Source organism: Nicotiana attenuata, unplaced genomic scaffold (assembly GCF_001879085.1).
Source record: "Nicotiana attenuata strain UT unplaced genomic scaffold, NIATTr2, whole genome shotgun sequence".
Classification (NCBI taxonomy): Eukaryota; Viridiplantae; Streptophyta; class Magnoliopsida; order Solanales; family Solanaceae; genus Nicotiana; species Nicotiana attenuata.
Window position 1 is genome coordinate 149,627 of NW_017672284.1, and position 17,723 is coordinate 167,349.

The 17,723-nt window shown below is 38.1% G+C and overlaps 1 protein-coding gene across 2 annotated transcripts; it reads left to right on the top strand.

The window, feature by feature from the left end:
* Nucleotides 1–5,703: 5,703 nt before the first annotated feature.
* On the top strand, nucleotides 5,704–17,411 carry LOC109212601 (origin of replication complex subunit 2-like). 2 transcript variants are annotated; one of them, XM_019376253.1, is made up of 6 exons: nucleotides 5,704–6,031; nucleotides 14,699–14,805; nucleotides 14,938–15,070; nucleotides 15,759–16,050; nucleotides 16,411–16,638; nucleotides 16,744–17,411. In XM_019376253.1, the coding sequence occupies exons 1-6, from the start codon at nucleotides 5,903–5,905 to the stop codon at nucleotides 16,938–16,940; spliced, it is 1,086 nt and encodes a 361-aa protein (XP_019231798.1). In that variant the 5' UTR covers nucleotides 5,704–5,902; the 3' UTR covers nucleotides 16,941–17,411. The 2 variants fall into 2 exon arrangements, with proteins under 2 accessions (XP_019231798.1, XP_019231799.1); XM_019376254.1 differs by lacking the exon at nucleotides 5,704–6,031 and adding an exon at nucleotides 11,415–11,490 and having other exon boundaries at nucleotides 16,744–17,396.
* Nucleotides 17,412–17,723: the final 312 nt, after the last annotated feature.

A 17,723-nucleotide genomic window follows, 5' to 3' on the forward strand; every position in this document is an offset into this window, starting at 1 on the left:
TTAATTTGGTTGGCTTTTTAGTCCATTTCAAAAAAATCAATTAATGTTATAAATAGAATTCTATTTATGGTGAATGTTCATATTTAGAGAGGTTCTATTCCATTGTAATTCATCCCAGATTCAATAAGAATTCTCTCTCCCTACTTTTCTCTACGATACTCTTCTTCTTTTATTATTTCATAACACGTTATAGACTCTACCGTCTCAAGAAGATTAAGAAACATGTTTTATGTTTTCAATATCCAGTTGCGCCTATGCTGAAAGGTTGTGTATGTAAATCAGTAGTGTTCGTTGTCTTCACTTACCTCTTAGAGAAGAATTAGCAAACAACAATTGATCAAGACTTAGAAGACTTTTCAACTGTGAATCAAGATTAGAAAACGTGCAACAGTCTTTATTCAATGGATCAAACAAATGTCGATATCTCTCCAGGTAAATGATAATAGGTGAATTTGACTATAATCACACCTTAAATAATCACCTTCTTGTGTAGTTTTAATGCTAAAAGTGATAACAAAATGCTCTTATTAGTGCTTTTCATGATTTGCAGGTGATATATGTATAAGGAAGGCTAAGGAGCAGTTTTGGAGTCAAAATTGATGAAAAAAGAGGCCAACTGTGAAATTTCCCAAGTGAACCATGCAAAACAGGCCGAAGATTCAGAGCACTGGGCCCACCGCGGTTCCACCGCGACCGCGGCAGAACCACGGTGGAAAGCAGCTGCAGAACTTCAGTGATTCCGCGAGGGTGATTGGCCGCGGTTCTACCGCGACCGCTGCAGAACTGCGGCAGGCGCGAAAACTTCAGGGGTCAAAGTGTCAAATACGGGATTTTTAGACCTAAACCCTATTTAAAACATTAGACTTCGCCCAAGAGAGGCATGTATTGATTTTTAAGGTTTCTTAGCAAGGAAAACCATTGTGAGAGAATACTTCAACCATCTTTCTTCTTTTCTTTTGATTTTTATGATGAATTCAATCTTAGTTTATTTTCCCATAGCCATGAGTAGCTAAATTCCTTGTCTAAGGTTTTGATGGAACCTATAGGGTGATGAACTTCTTGTTTATGTGAATACAAATTGCTAGTTCAATCTCTATTTGTTCAACTTCGTGTTTGTTGTAGTTAATTGACAGGATCCTCAATTAGCTGTGCCTATTTAGTGTGCATAACTTGGAAAAGAGTGCATATTTAGGGGTATTGTTGAACAACACCACTCCTAGATTATTAGAGGAATCTATAATTGCGGGTTTAAAGGCGGGATTAGGGATAATGAAGCCTTGGGTGTAATCTAAAGTGAATCGTGCTAAATAAAGTAAGCTAGTGTATCTCGGGAGAGTGCAATAGTAAATTACTGTGATTACTCGGGAGAGATTTGCGGTAAGATTAGCGTTCATGATTGATAAAGAGGTGTGATAAATTTGTATGAGCATAAACAGAAGGGATTCCATCAATAGGGGAAATCATTGCCTTAGCTTTTCCTCATAATTGTTTTCAACCTCATTAGTTTAGTTTACAGCTATTTAGTTACTTGCAAGCTAGTTGTTAAAGAACACTCAACTGAGATTTGAATATTTGGGAAGCTGGTTATGAAGAATTAGTGAGTCTGAAGATAGTGGTTGATAGGTTAACTATCTGTGGATTCGACCCTGGGCGTAATACTCGGGTTATATTTGTAGCGTCCGCAGAGTCCTTTTTCTAAGGCATAGTTGGGCGTGATCAGTAAACTTGGATCAAAGTTCAATTGTAAAAATATTTGTTTAATTGATTCATGTACGACACATACAATATTCAAAGAGAAGAAATATTTCTCTCATTTAAGTATGTGTAAGGCAGATGTTACTACAATTTCTGGTAGTAGTAATTTAATTGAAGGCTCTGGAAGAGCTACTATAACTCTGCCTAAGGGAACAATACTAATCATAGAGAATGCAATGTTCTCCTCCAAGTCCAAGAGGAATTTGTTGAGTTTTAAAGATATCCGTCGAAAGGGATATCATATTGAGACAATAGATGAGAATAATCTTGAATATCTCATCATTACCAAAAATGTCTCTGGCCAGAAAAGGGCTATTGAGAAGTTCCCATCTTTGTCTTGTGGCCTGTATTGGACAAGAATTAGTGCAATTGAGGCACATTCTATTGTAAACCAAAAGGTTACCGATTCCAATACTTTTGTACTTTGGCATGATCGATTGGGACACCCTGGATCAATTATGATGAGACGAATTATAGAAAACTCAAATGGGCATCCATTAAAGAATTTAAAGATTCTTTTAAATGATGAATTTTCTTGCACTTCTTGTTATCAAGGCAAGTTAATTATTAGACCACCACCAACAAAGGTTGGAATTGAGTCCCCTGCGTTTTTGGAACGTATACAAGGGGACATTTGTGGACCTATTCACCCACCTAGTGGGTCGTTTAGATATTTTATGGTCTTAATAGACGCATCTTCTAGATGGTCCCATGTGTGCCTATTGTCATCTCGCAACCTCGCGTTTGCAAAATTAATGGCACAAATAATTCGATTAAGGGCACAATTTCCCGATAATCCAATTAAGTCTATTAGACTTGATAATCCTGCTGAGTTTTCATCCCAAGCATTTAATGATTATTGCTTATCAATTGGGATAAAAGTGGAATATCCTGTAGCTCATGTTCACACTCAAAATGGCCTTGCAGAGTCTTTAATTAAACGTCTGCAATTGATAGCAAGACCGTTACTCATGAAAACGAGGTTACCCACTTCTGTTTGGGGTCACGCCATTTTGCATGCATCAATGCTAGTTCATCTCAGACCGACAAATTATCATAAATATTCCCCGTTGCAATTAGTTTTGGGTCATGAACCTAATATATCCCATTTAAGAATTTTTGGGTGCGCAGTATATGTGCCTGTAGCACCGCCATATCGCACCAAAATGGGTCCCCAAAGAAGGTTAGGAATATACGTTGGGTTTGAATCGCCCTCCATTATTCGCTATCTTGAAACATTAACGGGGAATTTATTCACTGCTCGATTTGCAGATTGTCGATTCGATGAGACACTTTTTCCAAAATTAGGGGGAGAAGTTGGTAAAACCAAACGGGAAATTTTGTGGAAAAATCCATCATTATCTCATCTTGATCCACGTGCCTCTATTTGTGAAAAAGAGGTGCAAAAGATTATTCATTTGCAGAGAATAGAAAATCAAATGCCAGATGCATTTACGGATATGAAAAGGATAACAAAATCACATATCCCTGCGGAGAATGTTCCAATCCGTATTGATGTCCCTATTGGACAATCTTCTAGTGTCATAGCTAATGAGTCAAAAGCACGCCTTAAACGTGGCAAACCATTAGGTTCCAAAGATCGAAATCCTAGAAAAAGGAAAACAAATGATCAAAATGACACTACGAAAGAATCTCATGAAGAAATCCACAATTTAATAAATTCTGAGATTCATGAGGAATCCACTAAGCCCGAGACTCAAGAAAATAAGGAACTATCAATAAATCCAATCGATATTGAGAAAATTTGAATCGAGTGGATATAGTGGTGGATTATGTCTTTGCATATAATGTTGCATCTAGCATTATGCAAGAAAGTGAGGATCTTGAACCTCAGTCTGTTGGAGAATGTCGACAAAGACGTGATTGGCCAAAATGGCAAGAAGCAATCCAATCAGAGTTGAACTCACTTGCGAAACGTGAAGTTTTTGGGCCTGTAGTCCAAACACCTAATGGTGTTAAGCCTGTTGGCTATAAATGGGTCTTTGTACGCAAGAGAAATGAGAAAAACGAGGTACAAAGATATAAGGCACGCCTTGTTGCACAAGGATTTTCACAAAGGCCTGGTGTCGATTATGAAGAGACATATTCACCCGTTATGGATGCTATAACGTTCCGTTATCTCATTAGTTTTGCTGTCCATGAAAAGCTTGACATGCATTTAATGGATGTGGTTACCGCCTACCTTTATGGCTCACTTGATAATGAGATATACATGAAAATTCCCGATGGATTTAAAATGCCAAACGCACATAATTCAAAGTCCCGGGAAATGTTTTCAATCAAATTGCAAAGATCTTTGTATGGTCTAAAGCAATCAGGACGAATGTGGTATAATCGTCTTAGTGAGTATTTATTAAAGGAAGGCTATATAAATGATGCCATTTGCCCATGTGTTTTTATAAAGAAAACAACATCGGAATTTGTTGTACTTGCCGTATATGTTGATGACATAAACCTTATTGGAACTCCTATAGAACTCCAAAAGGCAATTGATTATTTAAAGAAGGAATTCGAGATGAAAGATCTCGGAAAGACAAAATTATGTCTTGGTTTGCAAATTGAACATTTGGCAAACGGAATTTTTGTTCATCAATCTACCTACATAGAAAAGGTATTGAAACGGTTTTACATGGATGGAGCACATCCATTAAGTACTCCGATGGTTGTTCGATCACTTGATGTGAATAAGGATCCATTCCGACCTCAAGAAGAGAATGAAGAGCTACTTGGTCCTGAAGTACCATATCTTAGTGCAATTGGTGCACTAATGTATCTTGCCAATACTACAAGGCCTGACATAACTTTTTCAGTTAATGTCTTAGCAAGATATAGCTCTGCTCCCACAAGGAGACATTGGAATGGAATCAAACACATATTGCGGTATCTAAAAGGGACTACCGATATGGGCTTATTTTATGGCAACAATTGCAGTCCCGATCTTGTTGGTTATGCTGATGCTGGGTATTTATCTGACCCACACAAGGCTCGGTCTCAAACAGGTTATGTATTTACCTGTGGAGGCACTACCATATCTTGGCGATCGATTAAGCAATCAATTGTGGCTACTTCATCTAATCATGCAGAGATAATTGCTATTCATGAAGCAAGTCGAGAATGTGTGTGGTTGAGGTCTATAATACATCTTATTCGAGACAAATGTGGTGTGAAATGTGACAAGTTACCCACAATTTTGTATGAAGATAATGCAGCATGCATAGTTCAATTGAAGGGAGGATCCATAAAAGGAGATAGGACAAAGCACATTTCACCAAAGTTATTTTTCACACATGATCTTCAAAAGAATGGTGATATTAATGTGCAACAGATTCGTTCAAGTGATAATATGGTTGATTTGTTCACAAAATCTCTACCAACGTCAACCTTCAAGAAGCTAGTGTACAAGATCGGGATGCGAAGGCTCAAGGATGTGAATTGACGCTCTCATCATGGGGAGTTAATGCGCGTTGCACTCTTTTTCCCTTACAAGGTTTTGTCCCACTGGGTTTTCCTTGCAAGGTTTTTAACGAGGCAACCAATAGGCGCATTTCTAAACATGTGTACTCTTTTTCCTTTTATAGAATTTTTTTTCCCATTGAGTTTTCTTTTAGTTAAGGTTTTAACGAGGCACATTATCTGTTGAATAGACATTCAGGGGGAGTGTTATAAATAGAATCCTATTTATGGTGAATGTCCATATATAGAGAGATTCTAGGGTTTATTACTTGGTGGTTAAGTCACCATCTCCCTATAAATAGATGGTTCTATTCCATTGTAATTCATCCCAAAATTCAATAAGAATTTCCCCTCTCTCTTTCTCTGCAATATTGTTCTTCTACTTTTATTATTTTATAACATTCACCCTATTTTAGAATTATACAATTCTTATGTCCAAACGCCCATGTAACTTTAAAGAGGAGCGGCTATTCCCTCGTTATGCCTCCCACATTTGCACTTAAACACTGAATTACAAGATTACCCTTGAATTAGAAACACACCTCACAACTATCTGCTATTCGCTTTATAAGAGTAACAGAAGAAGAAATACAAAGAAAAAACGCACTTCTTTGAGATTGTGCTTGTTAATTGAACAAAGTCTTAGTGTTTGAGATTCTCTGGGTCTGAGGAAATGGATGCGGATGAGATTGAGGAAGAGGAGTTCGGGTTCTCAAGAAACTATTTCCTTGCAAAAGAAGTGGGCTCTTCTCGGAAAAAATCAGCTCGTAAGCTCTCCGAAATCGATCTTGTGGACGAAGAGGTCTGTGTTTGCTTTCTAATTTCTCATCTGTTTATATTATTGGTTGCTACATCTCAACTAAGGTGGACCATGTGAAGTACCATTGCTCCCAATCAGGGGTTGCAAACTTAATGTAGAATACTTCTTTTTTAAAATTGTTTAATTGTATATATGGCTCGAACTGATTTTACTTAAATTGTTTAAATTTGTTTACTGCAAGGCTGTCCTCGTGCACCTCATGTGGCATATAGGTCACGGGTTTGATCTGTGAAAGCAACCCCTAATAGGCTGTCCTTTTTTAAAAACTCTTCTTTTATAGTATTTTGTATAGTTTACTTCCAGTCAAAATGAGAAGAAATGGAGAAAAAAGTATTCCTTCATTTTCTTTCCGATATCTTAGCTAGAACAAAAGAGATTGGATGGCTCGTATAAGTGAATTGTTATTATTTTATTTTTTTGGTAATTAAAACTTTTATTAATCACCAAGGATAAACTTTACAAAGCCATAGTAGTTAACTCAACTAACTATCTAAAGACAAGAAACAAGAAAGACTATCCATACCTCTATATGTACACTTAGAGAAATTTAGAACATACAAGTCTCAAAATAGCTCCTAGTTCTAACAGATGATCTTGCACAACACACGAAGGCTATCTCTTTTGCAATGGCACTCCAATCTTTGCTCGTTTGCTCAAATATTCCGTGATCCCTTTCCATCCAAATAGCTTGCACTGGTTCAGTATATAACAATTTGAAGACCTGGGCAGTTGTTGATTTCCCCTTGGCATTCTCAATAATTCAGTGTTGATATTGATTCCATGCGTTTGGAAATAGTGCATTCTTCTTTCCTCATAGCAGAACCTTGTCCCATATCTTCCTTGAGATTCTACATTGAACAAAGAGGTGTTCATTTGTCTCATTGTATTCTTGACATAGGCTACACTTTAGTTCCACATTGAGTTCCCATTTTGCTAATCTATCAACAATAAGTAGCCTTCCATGCAAGTGAAGCCACATGGTAAATCTTGCTCTAGGTCTAGCTTCGTTGGAGAACATTAGGCATTTCCATGGTATTCTTAGGAGATCACCTAGAAGCTGCAAGTAAGTCTGTTTAATCAAGTTTTTCCCTGGAGCAGAATGGTACATTTGCAGCAGGATATCTCTTGCATCAAAAATCTTCCGAATCATCCAACATGCACTTTGTGGCACCTTCATACTACCAAATTGATGTCCCTTAATGTAGTAACTATGAATCCATCGAATCCATAACCTGTTAGTTTTATGTGCTAAGTCCCGACAGGTTTTTACTACTGCTGCCTTGTTCAAAATCCGTAGATTCATAAGGTTAAGTCCACCTGCTGATTTAGGAGAACAAACCTTTTCCCAGGCAATCAAAGCCTATTTATTTATAGTATTGACACCTGACCACACATAGCTGCAACAATATGCATCAATTATGTCCAATACCTTGGCAGGGATCATGAAAAGCTGAGACCAATATGCTTAGATACCAAAGATGACTGATTTAACCAGTTGGATCCTTCTAGCATAGGATAATTTCCTAGCACTCCATGATGAGATTCTTTTAACAATCTTCGGGATAAGAGGCTGCCATTGTGCAATGGTCAGCTTCTTAGTTGACAAAGGTACGCCTAAGTATTTGAAAGGTAGGTCCCCATAGACATATCCCAACAGCTGCAAGATTCTGTCCTTTTCTGCCTGTATCACTCCTCCACAATACAATACAATGAACTTTTGCCTAGGTTAGCTTGTAAGCCTGAGGTAGAGAAGAATTGCTGAAAACACTGATGAAGGTAGTGTACAGACCCTACATCTCCATGGGCAAAGAGTAATAGATTATCTGCAAAGGACAAATGTGTAATCCCCATCTTTGCACACTTTGGATGAAATCTGAAAGTCTTTTCATTCTTCAAGCTGTTCAATTGCCTACTAAGATACTCCATTGCTATAGCAAACAGGAAAGGGGACATGGGATCCCCTTGTCTCAAGCCCCTTGCAGCATCGAAAGGTTCAGTTGGTTCACCATTAACCAAGATAGAGTAGTTCACTGTTTTAAGGCATTCCATAATCCAAGCAATGAATTTTCTGGGGAAAGCCAATTCTTCCAATACCTGCTCCAGATAGCACCATTCAACTGTGTCATAAGCTTTTTGAAGGTCAATTTTGATCATACACCTAGGAGACACATGCTTCCTATTGTAGGCCTGGACTAATTCATGAGCAAATATGATGTTATCACCTATTTTCTTCCCTGGTATGAAGCCTGCCTGTGCTTCATAGATAATATCAGGCATCACTTTTTGTAATCTTGATGCTAAAACTTTTAATATAATTTTATATAGGACAGTGCAGCAGGCTATTGGCCTATATTCTTTTACTGTAAGGGGATTCTCAGATTGAGGTATCAATGTGAGGGCAGTACAGTTAAGTGCTCTGTATAGCTTCCCTGTTGTGAAGAAAGCTAAAACAACCTGGTTTATCTCTTCCTTGATTATGTGCCATGTCTTCTTGAAAAATACTGCATTGTACCCATCAACTCCAGGTGCCTTGTCATCTCCAATCGAGCATAAGCTGTCATAAATTTCAGTAGTTGTAACTTCCTTGCACAATGCCAATTGTTGTTCATGAGTCAACTTTGGTCCTTGCTCCATGATCAACCTGTTGATAGGAGGTAGCTCCTTGGCTGATGTCCCCATTAGGCTTCTATAAAAGGTGATAATTTCATCACTAATAGCCTTTAGGTCTTATTTCCTGTAAGTGTGTTGAGCTCCACTATTTGTTTCTTGACTGTTCTCTCCTTGATTACTGTCGTGAAATACTTGGTGTTAGCGTCACCCAATTTGAACCATCTAATTCTAGATTTCTGTCTCATCACACTTTCCTCTATTGAGGACCATTTTTCCAAGTCTTGAGCTGTCTCTTTTTCTTCTATCATCAGTGCATCTGTATACTGTTGGGCTAGTTGTTCTTCTATACTTCTCAGTTGTTTGGTAACCTCAACCTTCTGCGTGATGTAGCTAAACTCCTCTTTATTGAGCTTCTTGCACAAAGGTTTCAAGGCCTTCAGCTTCATCCATATATTCTTCATAGGATTGTTATCTAATTGTTTCTGCCACACCTCCTTCACAAATGACTCAAACTGGCTATGTTCAGTCCAAATGTTGAAGAATCTGAAGGGAGTCTTGGGTGATTTGGTTATAGATTTCAAGTGAAGTAATATTGGAGAATGATCTGAAATAAATGGAACATCATATTCCACTTTAATGTGGCCCCAGCATAGCATCCAATCTCCATTACCCAAGGCTCTATCAATTCTACTGCACACTCTATCAGGACCCTGTTGTTTATTAGACCAGGTATAGTACTGACCACTCCAATGTAGCTCATTTAGTCCTAAGTTGAGTATACAATCTTCAAAGTCTTTGGTCTCAGAAGCACTGATGGGGTTTCCTCCTACTCTATCTGTGGAGTAGAGTACATCATTAAAGTCTCCACTCACCAACCAAGGGAGGTTGATCGAAGGCCCTAATGTGTTCAGTGCAGCCCATAAGGATAGTCTTTGCTCCACAGTGTTAAAGCCATAAATGATTGTCACCAGTTGCTCAATTGCAGTAATTTTGTCTGTAAACTTTATAGTGAATCAGTTGGGCTGTAACTAGTAACAACTAACAAGTTCACAGAGAACCTTTGCTCATCCCACATTAACCATATTCTACCATTAGGTGCCTCTTGATAGTTATTATAGAATCCCCTGCCAGGGGCTATGCTGTTAAGAATCTTCTGAGCATTATGTTGCTCAAGTCTTGTCTCCACTAATCCTGCTATGTAGATTTTGGCATTTTTGAGGTAATTCCTGAGCTCCTTTTGTTTGTACCTCTTTTTAGTGTCTCTCACATTCCATATGCACCAGGTCATTGATAGGTACTTCCCCCCCCCCCCCCCTATCTGGAGGCATGGTGTTATCACTTCTCTGCTCCTCTGCACTGAGTATCTCAAAAGAATTTCTAAGTGGTGTAGTCCAGTGGAGGACTTTGGGGTATTGTAGCCTTTTCTTTACTCTTTGCCGCTTCTGCCATTTGATCCTCTTTAATTGTTTGGGCATTTACATCTTTAAGGATAGCAGGATGCTGAGTATGCACCTTTGTTTGCACATCATTGCCTTGATCTTGCTTATGTCGCATCTACCCATTACCTTCGATAGGTCTGTCCCTTGGATTCTTAGTTCCTCATACTTGTTCCACTCTTTTTGGGCCTCTCTTTTGTCTCTGAACTTCTGGATGTTGCTGGCCAGGTTGTGGTTGGACTTTACATGAATGACCTACTTGGAGGCATTGGTCACAAAATGCAGGTTTCCAATCATAAGTGACGCTCTACTGAAAAACCTCCCTGTTGGTTCCATCGCGGCAACTTCTTCAGAGAGTGCCTTAGTTGCATTCACCTCTATCAACATCCTAGCAAATGAAATCCGAGATTGTTTTGAGGTGCATTCATCTGCAAAAATTGGTGTACCAATGAGACTTGCAATTCTACTCAGAGAATCACTACTCCAGCATTGCATAGGAAGGTTTGGAAACTTGACCCATAAAGGAATGTTTGTGAGGAATTCCTTTTTAAAATCAAAGTTCTGTGTCCAAACCTTCATAATCAAAGGTCTGTTGCTGATAGTGTAGGGACCTGCATAGAAGATTTCCTTCATCTCCTCTACACTTTGAAATTTTACCACATAGTAGCCCCCCTCATGCAGAAACAGATCCGGGACAGCCACATTTGCCCAAGTTTTCCTTATATATCGACTCATCGCATTGAAACCAGGTACCTCTCCTATTACATAGACAATAAGCGCACTTTTCCACTTCTCAGCTTCCTTATCTACTTCAGATTTAACTAGTTGAGCCATGGGTTGACCATTCACTATCTGTGGTGGAATGTAGGAAAGAGACATACCATTAGTTGCCCATCTGTGTTTAGCAAATAGGCTTGTCCATGGTACCTTCATTGGGGCATTCTCTGTAGGATCTGTGCTTGTGCTTTCCAGATCCATGGCCTTCTCGTTTAAGCTCTTCAAAATTGGTCGCTTCAGAGTTGAATCCTCCTTCAGTATCTCCACTGGTAAACTCACTCCCCCTGGGGTTACTGTTCCATTGGATTTCTCCATTAGGGTTATAGTACTCAAGCCCAATCCCTTTGGTGTTGTTGCTGGATTTTCCTTTAGGTCTAATTGTGTGCTGATTTCACTAGCTAGAAGATCTATCGAAGCTCATCCAATGCTTGCATGGTTAGGATTGTTCTCCTCTGTTCTTTGAGCGCTTGCTTTGGATGTCTTTGGCTGCATCCTTGCACCAATTGCACTCCCAAACGAAACAATTGGTACTGATTTTGGTCGTCCCCTTCCTCTGCCTCGTCCAGGCCCCATGGTATTCACAGTGGCTTAGGTTAACTACCGTGCGCCGGGAGCATGGTGAGTGAGAGAAAGAAAGTTTTCACGCGTTTGTTATTATTTAATGTAATTTGAGAAAATTTTGTCCCATTTGTCCTATCCACTTTATTTCAATCAATTCCATTTAGCTAGAAGTACAATAGCAGTGACATTTCAATTTATCTTCTCTATAGCACATAATTTTCAAGATAACAAATTTAAATAGTTATATGTTGAGTTTAGGGAAAATGAGAAACTCCAAATCCAGCATACAATTCTTAAGATTGAAAACATACTAGTCCCATTAGAATTGTTTGTTTTCAAATATTTGTAAGGATTTGAATTATAAAAGCCTCAATACATAAGAGATTTAAAATTTGAATGAAGCTACTAATAAACAACAATTACACTGAGAAAAATTGAAACCGAATTATTTGTGAAATGACATGCGCAAGAGATAATGTAAAACCTTTTGCATCTGCATGGAGCCTTAGGAAATTCAGAGGTTAAACCCATGTTCAAAAACAAGATCAAAATGAGGATAAATCGAGGTTGAAGGTAAAAGGAAGCATTCCTAACCCATATTCACATAATTATACGACTTTTGTCAGTTGACCATGTTGCAGCTTTTTATCTTTTGATACAAAGAAAACTAGAAATAAACACACCCAGACTAATTAGTAATTTTTCACGTTAATTTTTTGATAAGGAAAGATATTACTGATGACAAATCATTACACGTTAAGTTACCACTCACAATTCTCTGTTTTCCCGGTCCTTGAGGTAGCTTCAGTTAAACTATAAAAAGAAAAATATAGTATTTGATTAGTCAAGTGCTTTTTTTGATGAATAAAGGTTGTTTGCTTATAGAAGCCCAGTAGGCCAGTGCCAAGACAGTTGGGGCACAATACAAGGACCTTGCTGGGTATGAACCCTTTAAATCTGTAACGATTCCAAAAACTCCAGTATTACTTCAATTACATATATTCTTAAAAATGAAACATTCTCAAAATATCTTATGTTCCTCTTGAGCCAAGTGTTCCATATTATGCATAAAAGGGATGGTCATCCAGGTCTTCTTCTTTTCCTAGCTCACTCTGCATATGCCAAACTGCTCAAAGCTTGCTTAACTCTTGCTGGCATAACCCTTTGGATCCCAAAAAGATTAAGAAACATGCACCATATTTGCCATACATAATTGCAGTGTAGCAGCAAGTGGTTAACTGTTTCACCCTCTTTCTTATATAAATAGCACTAGCCACAAAGTTAATACCTCTGCTCTGCTAGCTTTCTTTCGTAAGACATGCCTCATGTGCTGCCACCAACCGAAACAAGCTACTTTGGTTGGTGCTTTTTGTCTTCCACACCATTTTCCATGGCCAGTCATTATTGTGAGAAGCCATGTTTTTTACAAGTAACTGATAACTCGAGCTGACAGAAAAGCTGACATCCCTGCTGCCTTTTCTCTCAAACAATCATTCTGGGAATCTATCGGTGAAACGTTCTGAGTCATTTGCAGAAATTTGTTTATGCTTTCAATCTCCCAATCGTTGAAATTTCTTCTAAACTGAAAGGTCCAAGTGCTGCCATCCCGACAGTCTTTTATGCAGAATCTTTATTCAACACTTAAATCAGGAAAAGAATCAGCTAATGTATCTTCCACAAGCCACTTGTCTTTCCATCTCCAACACTTAATCTGGTGTATGCTTGGAATTCCTCCCACAGATTATTGATATGTTTCCACATTGCAGTGCCATGGGGAGATACTATGTGAGCTGTTCCCCATAATTCTGGAACCCATCTTTAGCCTTGCTGACCTCCTTGCAGTGCTCTTTCTTTATGTCATTTCATCTCCATAGCCATTTGTAAAGCAAACTTTTATTATGGAGCCTGATGTTCCTAACACCCAAATCACCTCCCTCCTTGCAAATTGTAACTTTTTCATACTTTATCAAATGAAACTTACCTGGAATCTACCTTCCCATAAAACATTGCATCTGATCCTATTTAAATGCCCTTCCACCTTGGCTGACATAGGTACCAATGGCATTAAATAAGTCGGAATTGCATCAAGTATGCTATTAATCAACGTCAATCTTCCACCAAAGGAAAGATATTCTCTTTTCCTTGAACATTATTTCTTCTCACATTTTTCATTTACTCCTTTCCATATACTGTTATCTCTATATTTTTGCTCCAAGAGGTAGTCCCAAACAAGAAGTGGGAAAACTTCCCAGCTTGCAAGCCGAAGTGTCTGCTAGTGACTGAGCATGCTGATCAGCATGTACCGAAAATAAACTGCTCTTCCTCAGGTTTATATGGACTCCAGATAGTTCAAAAGCATTAATAATCCCCTTCAAATGTAAAATTTTCTCCTTATCTGCATCACACAAAATTCAAATGTCACCAGCATACAATAGGGAGCCAGTTAAGTGATGGCAGATAAGGGAGCAGTTAAGTGATTACTATAGTTACCACTTACCAGTAATTTCCACCCCTAAGTGACACTGCTTTAGATATCATTCTGCTGAGACTTTCCATCACCATAATAAAAAGGTATGGTGACAAAGAATCACCATGTCTCGATCCTCTATGGGGAGAAAAAACCAACGGGGAATCCATTGATTAAAATAAAAAAAAAATGACAGTTGGCACACAAAATTTCGTCCATTCCTTTCACCTATCGCCAAAACCCATCTTCCTCATCATATTAAAGAGATAATTTAGAAGTAACTCAAAATGATCCAATAAAAAGGAACTGTGGACATTAAACGCTCTCTTTCAACGGATAAGCATAAATTCATCTTAACAGCTCTGAATACACAAGTATTTGCTGTGAACCACCTTTTAGATTTATCAGCAAGCAAAAGAGGTTCAACAAAATTTATGTTTTTTGTAATTATGGAGAAAATAAAAGCTGACTTTTCAGTTGATGCATTCCAAGAAGTGCATAAAGGTATATTTTGAGATGAACTACTTCATGATGCGAGCTGTGATCATTCATGTAATAAAACTATCAAGGAAATCCATACTTGACCATTGAACAGAGGCAAGAAAGATAATATCAACAAAGGGCCAGTGGACAATACCCTCGAAGATGAGGGGTACTATGCATTTTCCAAATTACACTTGTTGTACATGGTTGTGTCCCTTATACATGTTTTAATCTTTCCTGACCAATGCATAATGGATAAAGTTCCACTTATAATTCTTCTTACTGAGAGTCCACAATGATGATTGTTGCATGCAGGAATTAAGAGAGGTGGCAGCTAATATTGAGCCCAAACATGAGAAAGAAGTAAATGATTTGATCAATAGCTACAAAAGTTTGTATTCAGAATGGCTTTTTGTGCTAAGGTCAGTGTCCTGATGTGTAGGTTTACTCCACAATATGCTTTTTCAACAAGTTTTTTTATTTGCCTAGTATTCATTTGCTATCAAATGTAAACCTGGAAGGTTTTCCTTTCCAATTCTTTGTTACTCTGATAGGTGTGGTTTTGCACTTTTGATGTATGGCTTTGGATCAAAGAAAGCTTTGATTGAAGATTTTGCGACAAGATCTTTAACTGAGTATTCTGTTGTTGTTGTCAATGGCTATCTCCAGTCTATAAATCTTAAACAGGTATTCACCCTATTGTTTTCTTGTTTAAAAGTGCTGCTTGCTTGGTACCCTTGTTTTAGAAAATAATTTTGGTGTAGAAACTCTCAAAGCCAGGATCTTCCACTTCGCAAATTTTCTGGAAAACAAAGTTATAGGCCCGCGTTTTTGGGTTAGACAGATTACTATAAGAACACTGATCATGACAGGAGCTTTTGCTTATGGAGCTATGTTGTTTGGTTGCAAACTTTCTCCTTTAGTGCAGCACATGCACACTGACATGGATTTTTAAGTTAGCACTGACAATTTTTTAAGTTTAGTTGTTATCTGGTACATACCAAGCCAGTGCCACTGGATTTAATGAGAGGGCAATAACTGAAGATTTCACATTTGCTGGTCCAATATGATGGTTATGCCCAAACTTCATAGTCTCAAAATTTACTTGGTGTTATGGAGGCTATAAATACTTAAAACACATATTTTTGACACAGTTCATTTGATTCCTGGTGCTTGGGACTTGATATAACAATAGTAATTACCTTTTTTAATTTATTATACTTCCTTAATATCAACAATTATTGCAGTTATGAGCACCCCCTCTTTTATGATATTATATGATAAGATCCGCATGAGATGCACAATACACCGGTTGCTAGCACAAAATCATTCTAGTAATACTAAGAGATCTGCTATCGTTGATGTTCTATTGCAGGTGGTGATAACACTAGCTGAGCTCCTTTGGGATCAATTAAAATTGCGAAAAAAGACAACCTCTGGAAATCCGTCTAAAAGCCAACAACCATTTAACCCCAAATCCATGGACGACCTTCTTGCTTTTCTAGACAAGCCAGATATAGGAGATGAGTGTTTTGTTTGCATCATTGTTCATAACATTGATGGTCCTGGGGTGCGTGATTCTGACAGCCAACAATGTCTTGCTAGTATCGCTGCTTGTTCTCATGTCCGTATGGTTGCTTCCATTGATCATGTCAATGCTCCTCTTTGTAAGTGTTTTCTGCACGCATGTGTGAGCATGTATATGATTGGACGTGTGCATAATAGAGGATGTCTAGAGGTGTAAGGGAGTGTTTTGTGAAGTCCTTTTCCGTAGTTTGCATGTATTAGTGCCTTTTACTAATTTTACCTGGTTTAAGAATTTCTAGGTATTACTGCCTTTTGCTAGTTGCTGCTTGACCATAAAAATATAGCACCTTAACTATACCATCTGATGCTGAAATGTCAACTTCTTGTCATTCCTTAGTATCTCCCTTAACACCTGGTATTAGAACTCCTGTATTTATTATGTGCATGTCACATAGAAAAAGGTCTGACATTTACTACGTTGGCTATGTCATATATACCAGTGTGGGATAAGAAGATGGTTCACACACAGTTTAACTGGTATTGGTGCCATGTTCCTACTTTTGCTCCATACAAGGTTGAAGCAATGTTTTTTCCTTTCATTCTCGCTCATGGGGGCACTGCTCAAAGTGTAAAGACAGCTTCAATTGTCTTACAGAGTCTGACACCAAATGCTCAAAATGTTTTTAAAGTTCTAGCGGAGCATCAATTAGCCCATTCTGATGAAGAAGGCAAGTTCTTTCATACGTTCGTTCCCCCCATTTTTATTTCCATTTCCATGTTTGTTGAATGCAATAGATCTATCATTCATTTAAATTTGACATTGTTCTTCTCAGGGATGCCAATCAATAATTTGTACACTACATGCCGAGAACGGTTCCTGGTGAGTAGTCAAGTTACTTTGAATTCACATCTGACAGAATTTAAGGACCATGAGTTGATCAAAACCAAAAGGAATTCGGATGGTCAAGATTGCTTGTGTATTCCTCTTACAAATGAAGCCCTTCAGAAACTTATCGCGGAGATCATTTAATAGAGTTTCTACACAAGAAGAGAAATTATTAAGTGGCAAATTTAAAGCAGATGCATGTTTATGTATGGGAAAAAATTTATGTGCAGAAAAGTGCATCTATTCACTGCTTGTGCGTAAGAAGTACTAGCCTGGTTCTTCGCTGGCTGTCACATTGACATGTTAGGATATCTGTCAAGTATGGAAAATCTATCAAGCATCTCTAAGAGGGAGCAAGGTACAACGTTCACCTGGTTTCAGTTGTATATGGTGGGTGGTTTATTAGATCCTCTTGTATTGTTGTAATGGTAGTAATTTCTGTTGATCGTCTTCTTATTCGGAGATTCAGCTTTGCAAAAATGCCAATTACCCTGGTCTGCTTATGAACATACTTGAGCACCGTTCAATGTTGTGTAGATTCTTGCTTCTTTAATTATCCAGGAGTTATAATCTGGACTAGTTATAATGTATTAATGATCATCTACCTGATGTATAGCTCTGAATCTGTTCATGATGTTAAAAAGATACAACTTGCCAGGTTTTGCGTAGAGCCTACAGATAGGTGGATTCAGAGCTAGTTGCTTGCACAAATATGCTATTTGAGGAAATACAATATAACTGGAGACTAAGTCCAACAAGAACTTATAAAGAAGTCCGTCAAGCACTTAATAATTAAGAGTTGACCCCTTTGCAACGCAGCTGCGCTTTCTTGGGCAGCTTGAGCTCCCACTGCGATACAGAAAAAGAGAGACGAGAGGATCGATATGCCCTTCGTGTACCGATGATTGATACCTCTACTCTCTTTTG